This window comes from Macaca thibetana, chromosome 4 (assembly GCF_024542745.1).
Source record: "Macaca thibetana thibetana isolate TM-01 chromosome 4, ASM2454274v1, whole genome shotgun sequence".
Lineage (NCBI taxonomy): Eukaryota > Metazoa > Chordata > Mammalia > Primates > Cercopithecidae > Macaca > Macaca thibetana.
Window position 1 is genome coordinate 43943918 of NC_065581.1, and position 24510 is coordinate 43968427.

A 24510-nucleotide genomic window follows, 5' to 3' on the forward strand; every position below is an offset into this window, starting at 1 on the left:
TTTTTTTTTTTTTTTGGCCTGGCTCCTTCTGCCTCCTCCAAAGCTTTTTTTTTTTAATTTATGATTTTTATTAAGCTAAATTTCTAATAGTAAAGTACTAAGACATGGGAATGAATTTCTTTCTTTTACCTGTTTAAATTTGAAAATTTTTATTTTTAGAGACAGGGTGTTGTTTTGTTGTTCAGGCTGGAGTGCAGTTGGTGCGATCATAGCTCACAGCAGACTTGAACTCCTGGGGGCAAAAGGGATCCTCCAACCTTGAGTGGCTGGAACTGCAGGCATGTGCCACCACACCTGGCTAATTTAAAAACATTTTTTATAGAGATGGGGTCTTGCTATGTTGCTCAGGCTGGTTTCAAACTTCTGGCTTCAAGTGATCCTCCTGCCTTGGCTTCCCAAAGTGTTGGGATTACAGGCGTGAGCCACCATGCCTGGCCTTTCTTTTACTTTTTTTTTTTTGTTTTTTTTTGTTTTTTTGAGACGAAGTCTCGCTCTTGTCACCCAGCCTGGAGTGCAATGGCATGATCTCAGCTCACTACAACCTCCACCTCCTGGGTTCAAGCGATTCTCCTGCCTCAGCCTCCCGAGTAGCTGGGATTACAGGCGCCTGCCACCACGCCCCGCTAATTTTTGTATTTTTAGTAGAGACGGGGTTTCAACATGTTGGCCAGGCTGGTCTTGAACTCCTGACCTCAGGTGATCCACCCGCCTTGGCCTCCCAAAGTGCTGGGATTACAGGTTTGAGCCACCGCACCTGTGATTGAAGACTGTCACACATTCAGTAAAGGATCTTAAGTATACTGCTCAATAAATTTTAGGTATGTATCTGCCATGCACCACTTTGCAGGTCCAGTCAAGATGCAGGATGTTTACATTACTCAGAAGGCTCCTCATGTCTCTTCTTATTCCTCATGTGTCTTCTTAGCAATACTCACCCCGTTTCCCCTGGCAACATAATCACTTTTCTGACTTCTGTCACCATCAATCCATCAGTTAGCTTTACCTGTTCATGAACTGGAATGAACATTTTGAAGGCTCTTGATGCACAGGCAGTGGGCATCTCTTTGGGAGATGTGACTTCTTGACTGCTCCCTGCCAGGGCTACAGCACAGTTATCTCTGTAACCCTGGCCTTAGCTCCTTCAGGACAGGAGACAGCTGCTCACTGCCCAGGCCTGTGCAGGCATAAATGGACTGGGGGATGGCTAGGCCCAGGGTGGGAGGCATATCTTGGGAAGTAGATTTCAACAGGTGACTTGTTTGACCAGGCCCAGCCGCAGCCCCAGCCTCAGCCCCAGCCCCAAGCCCAGTCTCAGCCACCATCGTCCAACAAGCGTCCCAGCAATAGCACGCCGCCCCCCACGCAGCTCAGCAAAATCAAGTACTCAGGGGGGCCCCAGATTGTCAAGAAGGAGCGACGGCAAAGCTCCTCCCGCTTCAACCTCAGCAAGAATCGAGAGCTGCAGAAGCTTCCTGCCCTGAAAGGTACTTCGCAACTGGTCACAGGGGTTGTTGTACCAGGTCTAGGGGGCATTGGGAGTTGGTGGAATGGAAGTTTTGGGGTATTTGGGGGGGAAGGGAGTTCCAGAGAATGTGGGAAGGGGGTGCCAGGGAGCAGGATGGTGGCAGGGTGGGTTAAGGGAAAGCCCTTGAAGGCAAGCAGGGCATTGCAGTGAAGGACTACAGAGGAGAACCTGACTGCTGGGGCCCCCACAGATTCGCCAACCCAGGAGCGGGAGGAGCTGTTTATCCAGAAGCTACGCCAGTGCTGTGTCCTCTTTGACTTCGTGTCAGACCCACTCAGTGACCTCAAATTCAAGGAGGTGAAGCGGGCAGGACTCAACGAGATGGTGGAGTACATCACCCATAGCCGTGATGTTGTCACTGAGGCCATTTACCCTGAGGCTGTCACCATGGTGGGCACAGGGAAAGGACACAGGGGGAACTGGCGGGGGGCTCTGGAGAAGCCCAGGTGGAGCTCTAACTGACCCTACCCCTCAGTTTTCAGTGAACCTCTTCCGGACGCTGCCACCTTCATCGAATCCCACAGGGGCTGAGTTTGACCCAGAAGAAGATGAGCCCACCCTGGAAGCTGCTTGGCCACATCTCCAGGTACCAGGGCAAGGGGGGCAGGTTGGCCCTGGCTGCAGGGAGTGGGGCAGTAGAGGCCTGCAAGTCCTTGGGAACATCCCCTTAGTGGTGTGCCTTTTCCCCTATAGCTCGTGTATGAGTTCTTCTTACGTTTCCTTGAGTCTCCTGATTTCCAGCCAAACATAGCCAAGAAGTACATCGACCAGAAGTTTGTACTTGCTGTGAGTCCCTGAGTTCCTGTCCTTGCCTTCTCTTTCCATTCCATGCCCCACTCATCTGTCTCCCAGTGGCTCTTCCCCCTTATGCTGAATATATTGGGTTTCATCCATGTCTGGTATGAGGAGGCTATAAAGGGTTAAAAAACAAACAAACAAAGAAACAAACAAAAAACCCTACTCTGGCCTTAAGAAACTAACAGCATAATGGTAGGAAACAAAAGCAACAGAGTACCTCTCTCCAGTCAATACGAAGGCATCACTTTGGACGTCTCAGTACAAATACAATAGAATCAGCAATACAATAGAATCACTCTGCTTTCTAAGACTTGCTGGCCCCCATTCCAGGGGACCTCTGCACTTCCCCTGGCAGGACCTATGTCACCGGGGCCCCACCTTCCCTGGCTGCTGCCTCACTGGCTGCTTTCCCTCCCTCATGCCCCTAGCTCCTAGACCTATTTGACAGTGAGGATCCTCGAGAGCGGGACTTCCTCAAGACCATTTTGCACCGCATCTATGGCAAGTTTTTGGGGCTCCGGGCTTATATCCGTAGGCAGATCAACCACATCTTCTACAGGTGAGGCCAGGAGCCCAGGCTTAGGAGCAAAGCATTCTGCTACTGAGGTGGGGTGGGAGCAGGGAGGTGGGGGGACTGTACAGAATGCTGGAGGGACATCAGGGGTTGTCAAGAGCCATTTTTCTTCCCTCAGGTTCATCTATGAGACGGAGCATCACAACGGGATTGCTGAGCTCCTGGAGATCCTGGGCAGGTAAGAGGCTGGGTGGGGGCACAGATGCCTGAAAAAGGTTGGGAGGATTGGTGCACTGAACTTGGATCTGACCCTTTGGTCCTAACAAATGTCCCTTAATTCCTAGCATCATCAATGGCTTTGCCCTGCCCCTTAAAGAAGAGCACAAGATGTTCCTCATCCGTGTCCTGCTTCCCCTTCACAAGGTCAAGTCCCTGAGTGTCTACCACCCTCAGGTGAGCTGCCTTCCTCTTGATAATGTCCAACTCAGGCAGCAGAGAAAACAGTGGGCAGGAAGGTGTTCCAGCTGGGATAGGGGAAGCATAGGGAGCAGGGGGGATAATTCCTTCCCTCCACCTCCCCTTCCCTTCTGGGATCTTGCTTCTATCACTGACTTCTCTGAGAACTTCTAGGACCTACACCTCACCTCCTTTCTACCTCACACTTTTGCAGCTGGCATACTGTGTGGTACAATTCCTGGAGAAGGAGAGCAGTCTGACTGAGCCGGTAATTCCCCTTCCAGGCCCCAAGGCCCACCTCTTACTGTTGTCAGCATCACTTGCCAGTCTGTACCTACTGGGGGTGCCATAAGGGGGTGCTCAGGAGGGCTGTGACCTGACTGGTAACATGGTTTCCTCTCTGAAGGGGAAGCGAAACCTATATACACCTAGGAAACCGATCTAAGGCAAAGAAACGGGCAGCTGGCTGAGATTACCCAAACTGTGCCCACCAGGGTGGGGGAGAGAGCAGGTAGGAAAACTTTCTGGAGACCTAGGCAGGTGCAAAGAATTTTCATCCCCATGCCCTCCTTGTCTCCCAGGTAATTGTGGGACTTCTCAAGTTTTGGCCTAAGACCCACAGCCCCAAGGAGGTGATGTTCTTGAATGAGCTGGAGGAGATTCTGGACGTCATTGAACCTTCCGAGTTCAGCAAAGTGATGGAACCCCTCTTCCGCCAGCTGGCCAAGTGTGTCTCTAGCCCCCATTTCCAGGTGAGACTCCAACCCAGCACATCCCAACCCCTGCCAGAAACTGAGAAGGTCTTGAGTGAAATGGGCAGCACCCACCGAGTCCGCCTCTTTCCACCAGGTGGCAGAGCGTGCTCTCTATTACTGGAACAATGAGTACATCATGAGCCTGATAAGTGACAATGCTGCCCGAGTCCTCCCCATCATGTTCCCTGCACTCTACAGGAACTCCAAGAGCCACTGGAACAAGTAAGGCGCTGGGGTGGGGCTGGGTGGTGGGGATCCAGTTTGGGAAACTTTGAGGGTATGGAAGAACTAAAGAGCCAGGGGTCTCACCTGGTCACCCAGCAAGTGGGGCTGATGTCCCCTACATATTGATAGGACCTTGAGGGGCTGACTGGAGCAAAAAAAGCCTGCGTACCAAGATCTCTGTGATACCAAACAGCAGGGCAGCGGCCTGTGTTATACCACTCCTTGGGGTCAGCTATTCTGCAGTCCTATCACAGCTTTGGAGATGTAATTCTATGCAGTGAGAAGCTGATGTGACCCTCTTTGAGAGTCTGTGTAAAGAATCCCAGGGTTTTAGGCCAGGCACGGTGGCTCACGCCTGTAATCCCAGCACTTTGGGAGGCTGGCGAGGCGGGTGGATCACGAGGTCAGGAGTTTGAGACCAGCCTGCCCAACATAGTGAAACTCCCATCTCTACTAAAAATACAAAAATTAGCTGGACGTAGTGGCAGATGCCTGTAGTCCTAGTTACTTGGGAGACTGAGGCAAGAGAATCACTTGAACCTGGGAGGTGGAGGTTGCAGTGAGCCAAGATCATGCCATTGCACTCCAGCCTGGGCAACAGAGTGAGACTCCGTCATAAAAAAAAAAAAAAAAAAAAAAGAAACTCTCTCTCAGGGTTTTGAAAAGACTTTTCTGCTAAAAGCAAGCACACTGTGGTGCAGATGCAGTCCGTCATGCTGCATCTACATGCCCATCATGCTGCTGGGAGGCCATTAGTATGGGTTATAGAGTGGGAAAGGATGGGAGGTAGGCAGGGGTGAGGGAAGGATGGGGTGAAGAGCATGGGGTAAGGGAAGGATGGACACGTGGACCAATATTTGTGAAGACCATGAAATGCCAGTCTCAAACCAGGTGATTTGGCCAGAGCTCTCTTCTGATACTGCATAGAGGTTTGTGAACTGGACATAGTAAATGACAAAGCTCTTAGCAGAGATACCCCTGTGAGAGAACAAATTGAGTTCCTCGCACTAAGGGCAGGCTCTGGCCTCATACTCATCTTTCTTCCTGGTGGTAGGACAATCCATGGACTGATCTACAATGCCCTGAAGCTGTTTATGGAAATGAATCAGAAGCTGTTTGATGACTGCACACAACAATACAAGGCAGAGAAGCAGAAGTGAGTATCTCTCTCCCCGGGAGACTTTCATCTTCTACCACCAGCTCACTGTGTTTCTCTCAAGCCCAAACCCAATCCTACTTTTGCTCCTCAGGGGCCGGTTCCGAATGAAGGAAAGGGAAGAGATGTGGCAAAAAATTGAGGAGCTGGCCCGGCTTAATCCCCAGGTGAGGTTTTCCTGCCACTGCTGTGAACCGAGGGGCCAGCCCATCTTGAGCTGGGGGGAGTTTGTTAGGGGAGGAATATGGGGCACACAGGCCTCCAAGCCTCTGAAGTGGCTCTCACCACTTGTCCATGTCTCCTCTCACTCAGTATCCCATGTTCCGAGCTCCTCCACCACTGCCCCCTGTGTATTCGATGGAGACAGAGACCCCCACAGCTGAGGACATCCAGCTTCTGAAGAGGACTGTGGAGACTGAGGCTGTGCAGGTGGGAGGGCAATGTAGCGGGGTGGAGCAGAAATAATAGTTCTGGAAGGGAGAGGAGACGGAAACAGCACAGCCAAAGAATAAGGGGAGGAAACAACAGAATTCACTGGGAATTGGTCACCGTTCCTCTCCTTGTCCCTATTCACACACAGATGCTAAAAGACATCAAGAAGGAGAAAGTGCTGCTGCGGAGGAAGTCGGAGCTGCCCCAGGACGTGTACACCATCAAGGCACTGGAAGCGCACAAGCGGGCGGAAGAGTTTCTAACTGCCAGCCAGGAGGCTCTCTGACCCCTCACATTCCTACCACAGGGCCACAGCCCACTCAGCCCTGGGACACTGCCCCGGCCCTCCACACTCTGCTCCCTACTGGCTGACTTGGGGGAAGGCAGCGCCTCTCTAGCTACTCCAGGGAGGGGGATGCGGGCACTTGAAGCAGGGACACCCACAGAGTGGTCCCTCTTCTCCCCAAAAGGTGTTCATGCCTCCCTGTGGCTAGTACAGGCTGAGCACTAAGATGCTTAGGGCTCAGACAACCTGGGGATGCCTGTCCCCTACCTGCTCCTCACCCACAGCTACCTGAGGCTGCTCTGAGAAGTACACACAGGAATACATATGCTCCTCTATTCTTCCCTTCATCCTCATTTGAACGCCAGGTGTCTCCCCTCCTCTCTCTCCCCTGCAGAGGCATGTAGGGAACAGCAGAGATTATTCTCACCAAAGTTATGTCAAGCCCCATTGGCCCCTGGAGTAGCTGGAGGGAAGCCAACCCCCTGCAGCACAAACAGGCCCCCCAGCCGCAGCCGTGTGCTGGCAGATAGGGTTGTACTATTTTTTCTTACCCCATGCCTGACCAAGGGAGGTCAAAAGGAGAAAAGCATAGGCTGTGGACAATAACTGATGAATATAGGGCCCAGATGGACCAAGTGTGGCTGGGGAGGGATGAACAAACACCCTACCCCATGCCCTGTCTTTGGTGAGCAGCAGCCCTGGGGTCACAGACATGGAAGGGACCACCTGGGGCTGACTGCTTTTCTGTGCTGTTGGTTCCCAAAACTATAAAGAAGGAAGCAGGGAGCGGTGCCCCAAGCATGGCTCCTGCCAACACCTATTTATTTCCTTGTTTGTGCTATGCTGGGCAGGCCTTCTCTTGTCCCTTGTAGGTACCTTGGAGGGGCCAGGGGCTGAGGAGGGCTGGACCCAGGTTCCAGGGGCGCAGGCAGTGCGGCTTTTGGCTGTGTACATAGGGTGCTTTATTCTCCACAGAGTGATACATGCTAAGGTGGGTTGGGCTTGGGCCGATGTCCCCATATGTACAGAACTGAATAAAGTGGGTCTCTGAGAAGTCTGATGTGCCTTGATGTGGAAAGGGAGATGGGGAAGATGGAAATGGACGTTACAACCAGGGATGTGTTCAGTCCTGTGCTGGTTCTGGCCTGGAATGTAGGAAGATAAAGCAGCTCTCACTGTGGTCACTTCCAAGCAGGGGATGCCTGCCGGGCTTGGAGGGCTTTCTGTACCACATCTTCCCACTGGGCATCCGATATCTCCCGAGCCCAGGCAGGAACCCCTGGCGCAGGCAGGCTTACTCCAGCCATCGTCCTTTTCACCAGCTCTACATGTTCTGAAATCAGAGCCAGAGGCCACTCAGGTATAGAAATAATGGGACCAGCTCCCCTCCCCAATCCCTGAATCAACCCAGAGCCCTTGGGCTGGTAGGGTCACCAAATCCATCTTGTTACTTCAAGGCAAGCCTGCCCATCCCCAAAGATAGCAGAAGAGCATTTCACTTGGACTCTGAAGTCTACAAAATCTTAGTTTACAAACTATCTTTTTAGGATAGGGTCTTCCTCTTAAACTTCCTTCTACTGACTCATGCCAGTTCATTTCCTTAGTAATTATTCCAGAATGAAAGAATGATCTTTTACCTGGGTCCATGGGAATAGAGCTGTGGTTGTTCAACGCTGTAGCTCCCTCCTCATCTTCATCTTCACTCTCTAATGGTGGGTCTGGCAAATGAAGCCCCAGGGCCTGCAGAGCCAGAGAAGACTGTTTGGGTCCAGGCTTTCAGGGAGCCCAGCTTCACCTGTTGAGGAACCATCCCTCCTCCACCCTACCTGGATTCGATCCTGGATGTCAGCAACTACATCTCCATCCCCCACTGGTGCCAGTTCCACCTCCTCTTGTTCAGGATCTTGGTTCAGGGGCTGGTAGGAGTAGCCAGCTGGGCCCGACCCCGTTTCCTCCTGCTCTTCCTCAGGCTCCTCACTGCTCCAATCCCCAGTGCCTTCTGAAGGGCCCTGATGTGGTCCCAGTTCCTCAGTCTGATTGGGGAAGATACGCTCAGGGCCCATGGTGTCTCCCCCTAGAACTACTGTTGCCATCCGGGCAGGGGCTGCAAGAACAGGGAGGCGATAGGACAAGGATTGGATGAAACCAGGCCCATGTTCATCCTCTCATCATCTCTTTGTGGTCTCCTGTGTGCAAAATAACCAGCTCCTCCCCGAGGCTCCTGCATCCTCCACCCCTCCGCCCCGCTTCCAGCCTCTCGTTCCTCCCCCTTAGTCGGGGCTCTTATCTTGAACCAGGCCCCATCCGCCTTGCTCCGCCACTTCCTAATTAAACGCCCAACCGGAGGCCCTGCCACCTCCTAAAAGACACCCCTTCCAAAATCCCGGCTCCCCCGCCACGCCTCCCCCGCGACTTGGGAACTCTGGGTCATCAGAGTCCCCCTAAACAGGGCGTACCCGCCCCCTTCTCCCCTCTCCTAGAAGTCCCCCTCTGTACCGCCTGACAGATGCCCTTCAGGCCCCATGGGCTCCCCTCAAATGGCCCCAGCTGCGGCGTCCCCCACCCGCCCCCATCCGAATCCCATCGCCGGTGTTTCCGCGCGCCTCACCCGCTCAGAGCCCGTGGCCTCCACTTCCGGCGGGGCAGGACGTGCAGAGGTGCCTAGTCCTCCAGCCCCGCCCCATGCCCATGATTGACACTGGCGAGGACGAGGAGTTCCCCCCCCTTGCCCCGCCTCCGTCATGCCCAGCCCAGAAAACAAAAGACTGCATTACCCAGTGGCCTCCTCGGTCTTGACACATATTTGCACATGCGCAGAATCTCTCCTGCGCCCCTGCCCACTCCAGAGCCCTCTCGTCTCTCAGGAAACGTGTGGACTACAAGTCCCGGAATGCCTCGGGGACTTAGCTACGACTGCACGTGCGCGCACAGCTGCCCGCCGGAAGAATCGAGCTTGGCTGTGTTTATCTCGTTGGGGACTAAGGCGTCGGTTGGCGCGCAACGGGTTCTAGGCTGCAGGCAGCGCGAGGACCCGCGGCCCCGCCCCGGCTCGGCCTGGCAGGTAGCCTGGGATGGGTGGAAGGGCAAGGAAGAATTAGGGGGCTGAGGACGCGCTGTCTAGAGCTGGAGTGGCGGGGGAGGGGCCTGAGAGTGATGAGGTGGGGGTGGGGAGGGAGCTAGGGGGATGATGGGAAAGGAGAGTGTTAATGGGGAAAGCGAGTCTAGGGGAGGATGGCCAGGAGATGGGTAGGAGAGACCTGGTGTCTGGAGGAAGCAATGAAGGAAATGGGAAGGAAGACTGGGCTATGAAAACAGGGAAGTTGAGCGTAGTGGAAGGGGAGGGGTGACTGGCGTGGTGGGCTAGAGGAGGCCGGAATGTCTGGAAGAAGACAGGGATAGAGTCATATGCAGGGAGGGATATCCGTGGTCAGGGCATGTTAATTTTTCTTTCCTTAGTGGAGGTGGGAAAATGGAGGGCTGTTGGGTGGAGCTTGGAATGGTAGGAGAAGGAAAAATGAGAAAACTGCAAAGCTCTCACGAGATCGAGAAGGGCGAGAAATGGGGAATAAAAAATGCAAGAGACAGGCGGGTAGATACATTAAGGGAATAGAAGAAGCTTGAAAATGCTTGGTGGTGATGGAGGATTGGGGAGACCCAGGGATAAGAGGAGCCCCTGAGAGCCTGGGGGCTTGTTCTCCTTGAATTTGAGTTGTTCTTATGGCAGAGAAACTAAAATTTTTTTCCCCACCTTTGGCTGGAATTGCTTATCTCTTCTCCTGTGCATATTTTACTTTACCTTGACATATCTGAAGGGAAGAATAGAGGATATAAGGAAGGATGGAAGACTTCCATTCTTAAGCGCATCGATCTCTTAACAATTTCCACAAGCCCAGACCCAAGATATTTTGGAGACCGGGAGTAATGAAGTGAGAGTAGCTTCCTGCTGGGGCTATTTCAGGATGGGCCCCATGGCTATTTAAAGCTTGGGGTGTGGAGTTGGGGGAGGTTGGGTGGGTGGGACTAGCAAGCCAGCTGAAAGCCATGTCTCTTTCCTGCAAGGGGCCTCCCTTATTAGAGCTGTTTTTGTGCCTGAGGTTTTGCCTGGCCCTTTCCTCTGCCAGGGCTTCTTAAACAGGGAGCAGATGATGATCCACCCAAACTCAGGAGATGCCTGCCAGCAAAAGCATTGTCACTTGCAAGGATTTGCCTGAAAAAAACCTCAGATGTACCCAGGTGTACCTGCCACTAGGTTGACTGGTTGTGTTTAAGAGACCGTGACCGGCTGGGTGCGGTGGCTCACGCCTGTAATCCCAGCAGTTTGGAAGACCAAGGCAGGCGGATCACCTGAGGTCAGGAGTTTGAGACCAGCCTGGCCAACATGATGAAACCCTGTCTCTACTAAAAATACAAAAATTAGCCGGGTGTGGTGGCAGTCACCTGTAATCCCAGCTACTCAGGAGACTGAGGCAGGAGAATCCCTTGAACTCGGGAGGTGGAGGTTGCAGTGAGTCAAGACTGCACCATTGCACTCCAGCCTGGGGACAAGAGTGATACTTCATCTCAAAAAAAAAAAAAAAAAAAAAAAAAAAAGACCATGACCTCTCAAGCTCGATCTTTCTCTTGTGCTGCCCAAGGGCATTTTTTGCCTCCCTTCCCCTTTTTCTTTTTTTTTTTTTTTTTTTTTTGAGACAGAATCTCGCTCTGTCGCCAGGCTGGAGTGCAGTGGTGCGATCTGGGCTCACTCCAACCTTCGCCTCCCAAGTTCAAGCAATTCTGCCTCAGCCTCCTGAGTAGCTGGGACTACAGGCGCACGCCACCATGCCCAACTAATTTTTGTATTTTTAGTAGAGCCGGGTTTCACCATGTTGGCCAGGATGGTCTCCATCTCTTTTTTTTTTTTTTTTTTTTTTTTTTTTGAGAAGGAGTCTCGCTCTGTCGCCCAGACTGGAGTGCAGTGGCCGGATCTCAGCTCACTGCAAGCTCCGCCTCCCGGGTTTACGCTATTCTCCTGCCTCAGCCTCCCGAGTAGCTGGGACTACAGGTGCCAGCCACCTCGCCCGGCTAGTTTTTTGTATTTTTTAGTAGAGACGGGGTTTCACCGTGTTAGCCAGGATGGTCTCGATCTCCTGACCTCGTGATCCGCCCGTCTCGGCCTCCCAAAGTGCTGGGATTACAGGCTTGAGCCACCGCGCCCGGCCGGTCTCCATCTCTTGACCTCGTGATCCACCTGCCTCGGCCTCTCAAGGTGCTGGGATTACAGGCGTGAGCCACCGTGCCCAGCCCCTTCCCCTTTCCATTGCACACTCCCACCTCTATCCGCCTTTCAGGAGCCCAAGTTGTGGAAGACCTTGTTCCCTCTTTTCTACTGGAAATGGCTTGTTCTACCACAGTAGCAGGGATGGGGAAGTGGCAGGAGGAGAAAACCCTTCCCTCTATCCCCATCCCCCAAGCCTAAGCATACACATACCTTTCTGGCTTAAGTCCTGGCAGCATACCAGGCACAGCTGTCAAAGGAACTCCTTGTGCCTGTGGGGGGCCCTGGGTGACCCCAATGACAACAACTCAGCTTGACGAGCTCTCTGTGAGGGGCTAACCAACCAAGGTAACATGGAGGTCCCTTCCTGGATCAGTCCCGCCCTATCCTGGGTAGGGGGATTGTTCTACTCTAAAAGCCTGAAAGCTTTTCTGCTTTGAGGCACTCATGCCAGCTTTCGATGGACTGTCTGAGGCTGGCTGGGCTATTAATAGCTGTGAGTATTTTGAGATCCCTTTCCCCACCTTAAAGAACACAGATTCTTAGAGAGGTGGCAGTAAGCAGAGCAGAGACAAGAGAATATACCATTTGGGAAGGGGCTTCAAGTTTGTGCCAAGCCAGGGACAGAGTGGAGCCTCCACGAGTAGGTGGTGACCATAATCAGCAGATTCTGAGCTGGCAATCAAGTGGGGGTGGCCCCACCCTTCACTGTTGGAGAACACTGGGCCAGGGCTAGCTCCCTGACCTCGGCAGCTCCCTTGGGGCAGGGCCAGCCACCTGAGCTGTGACTAGTGTCCCTGTGGAGGGGTAGTGTGGGAGGGCCACCAGGGTGACACTTGGAGGCAAAGGCTGGTTCTGGGCAGAGTCACAGTGAGCTGGGCAGAAGCCTTGCCTGAGGATCCTGTGGCCCCAATTTGTGTGCAGGTAGCAGAGGCAGCAGGCCGTGCCGGGGGGGCATGTTGCTGTAACCAGTGGTCCAGGGGATGTTACGGTGGACAGTGCACCTGGAGGGCGGGCCCCGCAGGGTGAACCATGCTGCAGTGGCTGTCGGGCATCGGGTATACTCCTTCGGGGGTTACTGCTCTGGTGAAGACTATGAGACGCTGCGTCAGATAGATGTGCACATTTTCAATGCAGGTAAGCCAGTGCTGGGGCTGTCCCTGAGTCCCCACATCAGGGTGGGAAACGGGCTGCTGATGAGGTTTGGCTGTGGTCTCTGGGACCAAGGGGATTGGGGACGAACATCTGGTTTGGGAAAGGTGGACAGCCTGGAGGGAAGTTCCCAGGGCTGAGCAGAGGTGTGTCCACAGTGTCCTTGCGTTGGACAAAGCTGCCCCCGGTGAAGTCTGCCATCCGTGGGCAAGCTCCTGTCGTACCCTACATGCGCTATGGACACTCAACCGTCCTCATTGACGACACGGTCCTCCTTTGGGGCGGGCGGAATGACACCGAAGGGGCCTGCAATGTGCTGTATGCCTTTGACGTCAGTGAGTATGGATCTCAGAGAGGCTATGTCCTTCTAGATGTTGCCTCAGTTGCCTGAGAAAGGTTTGGGTTGGGGTCTTGGGGAGTAGAGTACCCCAGAGCTCAGGAGGGAGTGTTGTAGAGGGTGCTTAGTTGAGCCATTTTCTCATCTCCTTCAGATACTCACAAGTGGTTCACACCCCGAGTGTCAGGGACAGTTCCTGGGGCCCGGGATGGACATTCGGCCTGTGTCCTAGGCAAGATCATGTACATTTTCGGGGGCTACGAGCAGCAGGTAGGTCTGGGAATAAACTAAGAGGTTTAGGGTGGGACTGAGAAAGAGGGGAAGGGCAATTTTGGATGGTGAAATGGGAGGCTTTGGCTTGTTTGCATGTTTTGAGGGGAGGGATGGAGGGTCAGAGAGTGACTGTTGGCTCCCTCTTTTCTTCCTCCTTTTCTCTTCCTACTCAGGCGGACTGCTTTTCCAATGACATTCACAAGCTAGATACCAGCACCATGACATGGACTCTTATCTGTACAAAGGTCTGCTCTTTCTTTTTTCTCCCAAATCCCCACCCTCCGTTGAAGAAATGATAGGAAGCTCAGTCAGAGCAGATCCTCTTCCAGCCTTTGTTCTGACCCCTCCACCATCTCTCTGCCTCTGCCCAGGGCAACCCTGCACGCTGGAGGGACTTCCACTCAGCCACAATGCTGGGAAGTCACATGTACGTCTTTGGGGGCCGTGCCGACCGCTTTGGGCCATTCCATTCCAACAATGAGATTTACTGCAACCGCATTCGAGTCTTTGACACCAGAACTGAGGCTTGGCTGGACTGTCCCCCGACTCCAGTGCTGCCTGAGGGGCGCCGGAGCCACTCGGCCTGTGAGTGTTTGTTACTTCCATGTGGAGTTCCCTTCCTGCCCTCTTCACACTCTTGATGTTTTCTCTCTCCTTCCAGTTGGCTACAATGGGGAGCTGTACATCTTTGGTGGCTATAATGCAAGGCTGAACCGGCACTTCCATGACCTCTGGAAGTTTAATCCTGGTAAAGAGCACTGCGTTTAGGGCAGGAACAAGGAGCAATTGAGGTGGGAGGAAAAGAAAATAATCCTGAGGAGGTGAGGGATGGGGGTGGGGAAGATACCTGGACTAGGCAGGTATTGAACTTCCATATAAATTTCTCTTCAGTGTCCTTTACCTGGAAAAAGATTGAACCGAAGGGGAAGGGGCCATGTCCCCGCCGGCGCCAGTGCTGCTGTATTGTTGGTGACAAGATTGTCCTCTTTGGGGGTACCAGGTTAGAAAGAGAGAGGGAAGGGCTCAGGGAAGTGACCAATGGGAGAGTGGGAGGTATTTGAAAAGGGGGTCTCATGGGTAGTTTTTGTCCTACTTTCATCTCTCTTTTGATCCTGACAGTCCATCTCCTGAGGAAGGCCTGGGAGATGAATTTGACCTCATAGATCATTCTGACTTACACATTTTGGACTTTAGTAAGTATAGTTACTTATTCCTGAATTGCTTCTGCCATCAAGGTCCCTGTCTTTGGGTGGTGATATCCAGGACTGGACCCTTTCCTCACCTTTGACCATCTCTTTTCCATAACTTCTCCCTTAAAGGCCCTAGTCTGAAGACTCTGTGCAAACTGGCCGTGATTCAATATAACCTAGACCAGTCCTGTTTGCCTCATGACATCAGGTACAGTGAGTGGCTGGAAGGGAGGGATTGGGTGAGCGTGAGTGAGCAGCACAGGTGTGACCTGATTAGCTTGGTCTCAGTATGGAGGAGACAGACATTATTGTTCTGCTGGAGATGTAATGTACTTGTGCGAAATGAGATGGAAGGAGGTGAATTGACAGCCATCATATAAAACTGTCAGCAGAATAAATTATATGAAAAAAAAATCCAGCTCAGCAGCGTCACTTTCTGAGACCTAAGCTTATACAGTTATTTTTGTGAACATGCTGAGAACTGATTAAATCTTAGAACCTAGCTGCAAAGTAAAGACAAGTTTAGGAGCCTCTGGATCACATTGGTTCCAGAAGATCTGGCTGCTTCCCTTTGAATTTAATTCTTAGGTTCCAATTAACCACCAGATGTTACTTTATGTATAATTTTTCAGGTTCAAATTAACCACCAGATGTTACTTTGTATATAATTTTTCCTGTCTGGGTCATTCTGAGATACTTCCTCTCTTTGTATCAGTTCAGTTTAACTCTTGCTGGCTGGGCATCCAGCCTCACACCTGTAATCCCATCACTTTGGGAGGTTGAGGTGGGCGAATCACTTGAGGTCAGGAGTTCGAGACCAGCCTGGCCAACATGGTGAAGCCCTGTCTCTACTAAAAATACAAAAATTAGCTGGGTGTGGTGGCAGCCACCAGTAGTCCCACCTACTTGGGAGGTTGAGGCAAGAGAACTGCTTGAACCCGGGAGGCGGGGGTTGCAGTGAGTCGAGATTGTGCCACTGCACCACTGTACTCCAGCCTGGGTGACAAAATGAGACTCTCAAAAAAAATAAAATAAATAATAATAATAACATGGTCTAATGGGTGGGGAAGGCCTCAGGAAGGATAGGAGTGCTGAGTCAGAGCCTTAAAAGGATGGGAGTTGAGAGCAAAAATGGGTATTCCTGGTGGGGGTGAGGCATTCCTGGTGAGAGTAAGGTGGAGGGGCTGTCTGGTTGGCTCTAAGCAAAGCAGGAAAGGCAGGTTGGGTTGTTGACTGACATGTTTACACAGATCTCAGGTGCCTGGACACTAGAATATACATGTATATATATATAAACATAAACCGGAAATCCATATGAGCTTGGAGGTAGAGGAGTGGGTGGTGTTGGATTTGGTGGTGGGTGGGTTCTGATTGTTAAACCTAATAGGGCTGTTAAGTAAGAGGTGGCTGTGGGTGGTTGAGCTTTAGGAAGTTGGAGGGACTGGTGTGTTTATAGCTTGGTTCAAGCATCCCTGGGCTTGGGCTGAGGGCCCCTCTTCTTTCTGTCTGTTATTGTTGGCCTTCCAGGTGGGAGCTGAATGCCATGACCACCAACAGCAATATAAGTCGCCCCATCGTCTCCTCCCATGGGTAGGAGGAAGTTTCTGCCACCTCCCCTCCTGAGCCTGCTGTCACCTTCACTGCCCCTGCCCATCTGTCACCCACCTGCGCCTTTGACCCCTGGACTTGGTATACCTCCATGTGGAGTTGTTGGGCGAGAGGTGTTCTCTGTGCTGTGAATTCAGTGGGGAGCTGTAGCGGGGTGGGGGCCAGGTTCCTCCCCCCTTGGGCCGAGGGCCCCTTCCCCTTGGTGCTCTGTCCCCATCCACCTCCTTTCAGCTGCTCCTGGGCCTCAGCTCTGCCCAGGGCCAGCCAGGTTCTGTTGGGAAGGGAAGGGAATGGGGAGAAGGGAGAAGCAAGCAGTGTCTGAGCCTCAGGAGCTTCCCCCTCCCCCTTTGCCTATCCCGTCCCTCTGCTTGAGCCTTGAGCCTTGACTGGGAGCTGAAAGGAGTTGCAGCTGTTGGCATGAGACCTCCTTCTCCCCGTCTTGGGGAGGCGGGGACCAGCAGATAATCCCATCCTTCCTTGAGCTGTCGCTGTACCCTGAAGCTCAGCCAGCTCAGATTTTATAAAAATTAATTAAAACCTCCAAACGTGTCGTGTGTTTTTGTGGAATATGGTGGAGAGGGCTGGAATTTGCAGTGGGGGCAGGGTATTGAGGACAAGCACCCTGAGGTTCTGGCTTCTCAGCCAAGGGTATTAGGAAACCAAATGCCACCCAGGCCTGGCCCAAGCTTCTCGGGCGTGGAACCCAACGCCCTGCGACTCGGGCAGAAGGTTGCGACAATCTCTCCAGAGTGGGCTATCCTTTGGGCCGGCTACCTGGCCGCCGGCCGCGCAGTCTATTTTCTGCCCAGTCGTCACTGGGAACGCCGGAAGAGGCGGGGCGGGGGGGGCGGAGGCTGCCGTGGGCGGAAGCGGCGCCTTTTGTCTTCCGAGCGCTACTGCACGCTGATGCCGGGAGCTAACCGCCGCGCCGAGCCCGGCGCCGGGGCTCGACGTCCCCGCGGGGCCCGGGACCGCGAGGAGGACGGCGAGGGCCTGGAGCCTGGGGCCGCGGCCCGCGACCTATTGAGGGGTGAGGGCACGGGGCGGGGCGGGGCGGGGCGGGCTGGGGAGGAGAAGGGGATTCCCAGGCGGGGCCCCGAGCCTGCAGAGACCGTGCCAGTAAGACTGCCAAGTTCTCTGAGAGGCCGACGCTACGCTAGGGGCGCCCCTGGTGCAATGGAAAGTGGGGGTGAGAGGAATTGCTTCCGGGATTAGGACATCCTGAGAAGTTTCTTCACGGCAGGATGAGAGTTTTCGGCAATGGGGAACGTATGTGCAATAGTATGGAGGCAGGAAAAGGCATGGATGGCAGCTGAAGGCTTAGTAGGTCAGAATTCAGCAGATTCCGTAGACTTTGTTTTTTAAATTTTTTATATTTTTTATTTTTTTGCGACAAAGTCTTGCCCTGTCGCCCAGGCTGGAGTGTAGTTGCACCATGACGGCTCACTGCGGCCTCGAACTCCCGGGCCCAAGAGATCCTCCTACCTCAGCCTCCCGAGTAGCTGGGACTACAGGCGCGTCACCACACCTGGATGGATGGTTTTATTTATTTATTTAATGTAGAGACAAGGTCTCACCATGTTACCAGGTGCTAGGGCTGGTCTCCAATTCCCCGGATCAAGTGATCCACCCCCCTCAGCCTCCCAAGGATTACAGACATGAGCTACTGTGCCCAGCAAATGCTGCAGGCTTTTTGTTAAGGCACAGTTCTAGCTGCTGGAGATACAGTTGTGAATGAAGTAGTCAAACACTCCTGTCCTGGCCGGGTGTGGTGGACGATCACACCTGTAATCCCAGCACCAGGGGAGACTGAAGCAAGAGGATCGCTTGAGCCCAGGAGTTCAAGACCAGCCTGGGCAACATAATGAGACCCCCCCTTTTCTACTAAAAATAAAAAAATGTAGCCAGGGTGGTGGCCCACGTCTGTATTCCTAGCCACTGAGGAGGCTAAGGCATGAGAATAGTTTGAGCCCAGGAGGTCGAGGCTGCAATGAGCAATGATTAGGCCACTGCACTTCAGCCTGGGCAACAGAGCAAGACCTTTTTTCAAAATAAATAAAATTTAAGTCTGGGCCTGGCTCATGCCTGTAATCCCAGCACTGTGGGAGGCCGAGGTGGGTGGATCACAAGGTCAGAAGACCGAGACCATCTGGGCCAACATGGTGAAACCTGTCTCTATTAAAAATACAATAATCAGCTGGGCTTTGTGGCGCACCTTAGTCCCAGCTTCTTAGGAGGTTGAGGCAGAAGAATCGCTTGAACCTGGGAGGTGGAGGTTGCAGTGAGTTGAGATAGCGCCACTGCACTCCAGCCTGGTGACAGAGTGAGACTCCGGCTCAAAATAAATAAATAACATTTGAGGCAGACAAATAAATTATTACATTAAAAGGCAATAAAACACTGAATTGTAGACTTTAAAGAACTAGATTTTGTGGAATATGAATTATAGCTCAATTTTTTTAAGGTGATAGAGGATATGGAGAAAAAATAAAGCTGAGGAGAGGTTGCAATTTTTTTTTTCCAAGATAGAGTCTCACTCTTGCCCAGGCTGGAGTGCAGTGACATGATATTGGCTCACTGTACCCTCCACCTCCCAGGTTCAAGCTCTTCTCCTGCCTCAGCCTCCCAAGTAGCTGGGATTATAGGCACCTGCCATCATGCCCGGCTAATTTTTGTATTTTTGTAGAGACGGGGTTTCACCATGTTGGCCAGGCTGGTCTTGAACTCCTGACCTCAGGTGATTGATCCGCCTTGGCCTCCCAGAGTGCGGGGATTACAGGCGTGAGCCACCACACCTGGGCAAGGGGTTGCAGTTTTAAATAACTTAGAGAAGACCTCTTTGGGAAGGTGATTTGAATAAAGGCTTGAAGGAGCTGAGGGAGGAGCTGTACCTATGTACAGCTTCTGGGGGAAGTATACCAAGCAGAGCAACATGTGCAGAGGAACTGAGGTGGGAACACACTGCTAGGAGACACGTTGAGAGGAGTGAGAAGGAGATGAGTAGATGAATTTAGAGACATGACAGGGGCCAGGTCACTTGGGGGCTTCCAGGCCATTATTAAGGCACATGGCTTTTACTGTGAGCAAAATGGAAGCCATTGGGGACTTTTGCCTATAGGAGTAACATGATCTGAAGTTTATGTGTGGGAGTGATAAGACCTGATTTTATTTTCAATGCCTCTCTCAGGCTGAATTGGGGCGCATAGCTTTGAGAGGAGTAAGACTGGTGGGTTGGGAGACTAGGAGGCTAGAGCACTGATTGAGGTGAGAGATGCTGAGCGTATGGACTAGGACACTGGCAATGGTAACTGAGCAAGGGAGGCAGAGGCTCTTCTGGAGAAACCCGTGAATGGGTAAAAGAGTGGAAAAAGAAGGGACTATGGTTGGTCCACCTTTGACCTTACATATACACCTTCCTTAGCAAGATGAGGCCCCAAGTTGCTGAAAAAGTTGGAGAGTTAGGTGTCAGTTTAACACTATTACAGCCTCTACTGCCTAGGACTTGTAATAATGATTGGTCTGATGGGGTATTAGAAAGGATTAGCTAGCTAAGGAATGGGGATGGGAAGATGTCTTTTCTGCAGTGGGACATGCTGAGCTGAGTTGTATGTCCCTCCCCACTTCCACAGGCACATCTAACATGTCATTTGAGGAACTGTTGGAATTGCAGAGCCAAGTGGGGACTAAGACGTACAAACAATTGGTAGCTGGAAACAGCCCTAAGAAACAAGGTTCTAGACCACCTATCCAAAATGCATGTGTTGCAGATAAGCACAGGTAAGCAAGGCTTGCCCTAGAAGTTGGAAGATAACTGGGACCTTGAATAGGTGTATGTTGTCTTGGGTGACAAGTGGGAAGCCTTTGACCAACACTGGAGTCCTTTTGACTTGGCCTTTAATTTCTCCATAGGCCTCTGGAAATGTCAGCCAAGATCCGAGTACCATTTTTACGTCAGGTTGTTCCCATCAGTAAAAAGGTAAGGAAGAAGGCCAGGCACGGTGGCTCATGCCTGTAATCCCAGCACTTTGGGAGGCCAAGGTGGGCAGATCACAAGGTCAGGAGTTCCAAGACCAGCATGACCAACATGGTCAAACCCCATCTCTACTAAAAATACAAAAATTAGCTGGGCATGATGGTGTGCGCCTGTAGTCTCAGCTGCTTGGAAAGTTGAGGCACAAGAATCGCTTGAACCTGGGAGGTGGAGGTTGCAGTGAGCCAGGATCATGCCACTGCCCTAAACCCTGGGGGACAGAGTGAGACTCTGTCTCAAAAATAAAAATAAGAAAAAAAGAGGCCAGGCGCGTTGGCTCATGCCTGTAATCCCAGCACTTTGGGAGGCTGAGGTGGGCAGATCATGAGGTCAGGAGATCAAGACCATCCTAGCTAACACGATGAAACCCTTGTCTCTACTAAAAATATAAAAAACCTAGCCGGGCGTGGTGGCGGGTGCCTGTAGTTGCCGTTAGTCGGGAGGCCGAGGCAGGAGAATGGCGTGAACACAGGAGGCAGAGCTTGCAGTGAGCTGAGATCGCGCCACTGCACTCCAGCCTGGGCAACAGCATCTCAAAAAACAAAAAAAAAAAAGGTGAGGAAGAGACAGGAAGCACTTTTTCTCAGTGAAAGGATATTGAACAGTTGTGTATTATATTCTCTCTGTTCTCTCCAAAGGTAGCCCGGGACCCTCGCTTTGATGATCTGTCAGGGGAATATAATCCTGAGGTGTTTGACAAAACATATCAATTCTTGAATGACATCCGAGCAAAAGAGAAAGAGGTACACAGCTTGAGACTGGTTTCTGGGGAATTTTGTGGGGTGGAAAACGAGGGCACGGGTTAGACAGTTGGGCAGGGGGAGCGGGAAGTATAGTGGAGGGCAGATTTAACTTTCTCCAATTCAGTTCATATTCAAATCCTGGCTCATAAGTTTACCAGCTGTGTGACTATTGACATGTTACTTAATCTCTCTATGCTTTAGTTTTCTAATCATAAAAAATAAAATAATTACTATCTCGGAGGCCAGGTGTGGTGGCTCAGCCTGTAATCCCAGCACTTGGGGAGACTGAGGTGAGCAGATCATTTGAGGCCAGCAGTTCAAGACCAGCCTGGCCAACATGGTGAAACCCCGTCTCTAGTAAAAATACAAAAATTAGCCAAGTGTGGTGTTGCATGCCTATAGTCCCAGCTACTCGAGAGGCTGAGGCATGAGAATTGCTTGTGCCCTGGAGACAGAGGTTGCAATGAGGCAAGATCATGCCACTGCACTCCAACCTGGGTGACAGGGCAAGACTGTCTCCAAACAAACAAAGAAACAGACAAACAAATAGTTACTGTCTTGGTGTTATCAGGTTAATATATGTGAACTTCTGGCCGGGTGCGGTGGCTCATGCCTGTAATCTCAGCACTTTGGGAGGCTGAGGCAGGCGAATCACGAGGTCAGGAGATTGAGACCATCCTGGCCAACATGGTGAAAGTAGTCTCTACTAAAATACAAAAGGAGGAGATCGAGACTATCCTGGCCAACAAGGTGATATTTAATCTCTACTAAAATACAAAAAAAAATTAGCTGGGCGTGGTGGCGTGCGCCTGTAGTCCTAGCTACTCGAGAGGCTGAGGCAGGGGAATTGCTTGAACCCAGGAGGCGGAGGTTGCAGTGAGCCGAGATCGCACCACTGCACTGCAGCCTGGTGACAAAGCAAGACTCCGTCTCAAAAAAAAAAAAATATGTGTGTATATATATACATATTTTTTTATATATATATATACACACACACATATATGTGAACTTCTTAGGATAATGCTTTACCTAAAATTTCAGCTAACATTTGCAGAATGCTAACCATGATATTCATTTTCCAATGTGGAGCTTGTGAAAAAACAGTTGAAGAAGCACCGTTCAGGAAAGGAGCATGAGAAACTGCAGCAACTGCTTCAGCGAATGGTGAGTGGGTAATAATTGTGGCGGGTAATGAAAGCAATTAAAGGTGGGGAGATATTCACAGTCCCCCCTATTCACACATCTCATCTTTGCTCCTTAGGAGCAGCAAGAAATGGCACAGCAGGAGCGAAAGCAACAGCAAGAGCTGCACCTGGCCCTGAAGCAAGAACGTCGGGCTCAGGCCCAGCAGGGCCATCGGCCATACTTCCTGAAGAAATGTGAGTTGGGCACAACTGTTGCTAACAGGGACAGGGGTGTGGGGCCCATGGTGGTAGAGTCCTGTGTTGGGGTGTCCCTGAGCCCCTTTAAGGAAGGCATGAAGGCTGGATCCCATGGTAACTTGGAGGAAAGTAGAAATAGTAGGGAGTTGTTGTTTGTAACCGGTCTTGTATCCCTAATTAGATCATGGCAGGGATTGTCACCTTTATCTCTTGGTCTACACTCCCCACTTCCCAACCCCCCCCCCGCCACACAGTGAATTTTATCTCTCAGTCTACACTACATGCGCGCGCGCACACACACACAGTTTTATCTTTTGGTTTACACACACACAATCAGTTTTATCTCTTGGTCTACACCAGACACATACACACAGAGTCAGTTTTATCTCTTGGTCTACACTACACACACACACATACACACACACACGGGCCAGGCACATAGGTATTCATAGTTGGTTGAATTGAGTAGGACTGAGATCATATAAAAAGTCATCAGTTGGGCTGGGCACAGTGGCTCACACCTATAATCCCAGCACTTTGGGAGGCCAATGTGAGTGGGTCATGAGGTCAGGAGTTTGAGACCAGCCTGGGGGCCAACATGGTGAAACCCCATCTCTACTAAAGATACAAAAAAATTAGCTGGGCGTGGTGGCACGCACCTATAATCCAGCTACTCAGGAGGCTGAGGCAGGAGAATCACTTGAGCCTGGGAGGCGGAAGTTGCAGAGCCTAGATTGCACCATTGTACTCCAGCCTGGGCAACAGGGCGAGACTCCGTCTCACAAAAAAATAATAATAATAATAAAAAAAATAAAAGTCGGCCGGGCGCAGTGACTCACGCCTGTGATCCCAGCACTTTGGGAGGCCGAGGTGGGCAGATCACGAGGTCAGGAGATTGAGACCATCCTGGCTAACATGGTGAAACCCTGTCTCTACTAAAAAATACAAAAAATTAGCCGGGTGTGGTGGCGGGTGCCTGTAGTCCCACCTACTCGGCAGGCTGAGGCAGGAGAATGGCGTGAACCCGGGAGGTGGAGCTTGCAGTGAGCCGAGATCGCACTACTGCACTCCAGCCTAGGCGACAGAGTGAGACTCTGTCTCAAAAAAAAATAATAATAAATAATATATAAATAAAATAAAAGTCACCAGTTGGGCCAGGCGCAGTGCCTCACGCCTGTAATCCCAGCGCTTTGGGAGGCCGAGGAGGGCGGATCACAAAGTCAGGAGTTCAAGACCAGCCTGGCAAACATGGTGAAACCCCGTCTCTACTAAAAATACAAAAACTAGCTAGGTGTGGTGCTGTGCGTCTGTAATCCTAGCTACTCAGGAGGCTGAGGCCGGAGAATCGCTTGAACCTGGGAGGCGGAGGTTGCAGTGAGCTGAAATCGTGCCACAGCACTCTAGCCTGGGCAACAGAGCAAGACTCTGTCTCAAAAAAAAAAAAAGTCACCCGTTGGCCAGGCACAGTGGCTCACGCCTGTAATCCCAGCACTTTGGGAGGCTAAGGAGGGCGGATCACCTAAGGTCAGGAGTTCAAGACCAGCCTGGCCAACATGGCGTAACTCTGTGTCTACTAAAAATGCAAAAAAATCAGCCGGATGTGGTGGTGCATGCCTGTAATCCCAGCTACTCCGGAGGCTGAGGCAGGAGAATCACTTGAACCCAGAAGACGGAGGTTGCAGTGAGCTGAGATTGTGTCACTGCACTCCAGCCTGGGTGACAGAGCAGGACTCCGTCTCAAAAAAAAGATAAAGGGGCACCAGTGAGCTTTAAAGAACTCATGTATCCCAGCATAATGGCTTGGAGTTACTGACCTGGTTTGGGAAAGAATAGGGGCTTCCTTGTTTGCTCACCACCTTTCATTCTGCCTGTCATTTAGCTGAGCAGCGCCAGTTGGCACTAGCTGAGAAGTTCAAGGAGCTGAAACGCAGCAAGAAATTGGAGAACTTCTTGAGTCGAAAGAGGCGACGAAATGCAGGCAAGGACAGGAGGCATCTCCCTTTGAGCAAAGAGTAAGAAGGAACTATCCTCTGCTCTGCCACTGCCCCAGGGAGACATGAATCTGTGAGGACAGATTTGGCCGTGGCTGGTTTCCATTCAAGGGCAGGGATCATAGCTGCCCTTGAATCTCATTGCCTCAGAGAAGACTAGAGGGCTCTTGGACTATCCCTAGGGCTACACAAGAAGAATTGTTCAGCCTTCTGTCATGCCACACAGCCTCAGCTTGGATCTGGTTCATTGTGTCCTTGTGTTCTTTTCTCATCCTTGCCTTAAACCAGGGATTCTGATACCGAAGAAGAGGGGTCAGTGAAGACCATGGAGTCAGTTCATGACTCCCAGGGCTGGGACATTATGTAGGAGCCACTTCATAAACATTCTCTTTACTTATCTTTT

The 24510-nt window shown here is 51.7% G+C and overlaps 4 protein-coding genes across 5 annotated transcripts in view; 3 read left to right on the forward strand and 1 right to left on the reverse strand.

Moving 5' to 3' along the window:
• Window positions 1–7201, forward strand: part of PPP2R5D (protein phosphatase 2 regulatory subunit B'delta) — a 27978-nt gene extending 20777 nt beyond the window's left edge. The window contains exons 3-16 of one of the 2 annotated variants that reach the window (XM_050786929.1): window positions 1268–1484; window positions 1716–1915; window positions 2001–2111; window positions 2219–2311; window positions 2752–2882; window positions 3016–3075; window positions 3182–3290; window positions 3508–3561; window positions 3875–4045; window positions 4143–4270; window positions 5328–5429; window positions 5524–5596; window positions 5742–5858; window positions 6010–7201. In XM_050786929.1, the coding sequence (XP_050642886.1) occupies window positions 1268–1484; window positions 1716–1915; window positions 2001–2111; window positions 2219–2311; window positions 2752–2882; window positions 3016–3075; window positions 3182–3290; window positions 3508–3561; window positions 3875–4045; window positions 4143–4270; window positions 5328–5429; window positions 5524–5596; window positions 5742–5858; window positions 6010–6147 (1704 nt within the window). In that variant the 3' untranslated portion in view covers window positions 6148–7201. The remainder of the gene's footprint in view (window positions 1–1267; window positions 1485–1715; window positions 1916–2000; window positions 2112–2218; window positions 2312–2751; window positions 2883–3015; window positions 3076–3181; window positions 3291–3507; window positions 3562–3874; window positions 4046–4142; window positions 4271–5327; window positions 5430–5523; window positions 5597–5741; window positions 5859–6009) is intronic. The other variant, XM_050786930.1, reaches the window with a different exon arrangement.
• On the reverse strand, window positions 7086–8784 carry MEA1 (male-enhanced antigen 1). Its single transcript, XM_050787038.1, has 4 exons — window positions 8644–8784; window positions 7974–8251; window positions 7785–7887; window positions 7086–7480 (listed from the first exon to the last, which is right to left on the reverse strand). Exons 1-4 carry the CDS (start codon window positions 8669–8671, stop codon window positions 7329–7331), a joined length of 561 nt encoding a protein of 186 aa, XP_050642995.1. The 5' UTR covers window positions 8672–8784; the 3' UTR covers window positions 7086–7328.
• Window positions 8785–8916: 132 nt separating this feature from the next.
• On the forward strand, window positions 8917–16502 carry KLHDC3 (kelch domain containing 3). Its single transcript, XM_050786973.1, has 11 exons — window positions 8917–9208; window positions 12326–12538; window positions 12712–12888; window positions 13045–13160; window positions 13337–13408; window positions 13535–13748; window positions 13825–13911; window positions 14055–14163; window positions 14283–14356; window positions 14483–14561; window positions 15881–16502. Exons 2-11 carry the CDS (start codon window positions 12385–12387, stop codon window positions 15945–15947), a joined length of 1149 nt encoding a protein of 382 aa, XP_050642930.1. The 5' UTR covers window positions 8917–9208; window positions 12326–12384; the 3' UTR covers window positions 15948–16502.
• Window positions 16503–16799: 297 nt separating this feature from the next.
• RRP36 (ribosomal RNA processing 36) lies at window positions 16800–24510 on the forward strand. The gene is made up of 7 exons (XM_050786997.1): window positions 16800–16991; window positions 19591–19738; window positions 19871–19937; window positions 20630–20734; window positions 21824–21898; window positions 21996–22113; window positions 23996–24510. Exons 1-7 carry the CDS (start codon window positions 16868–16870, stop codon window positions 24130–24132), a joined length of 774 nt encoding a protein of 257 aa, XP_050642954.1. The 5' UTR covers window positions 16800–16867; the 3' UTR covers window positions 24133–24510.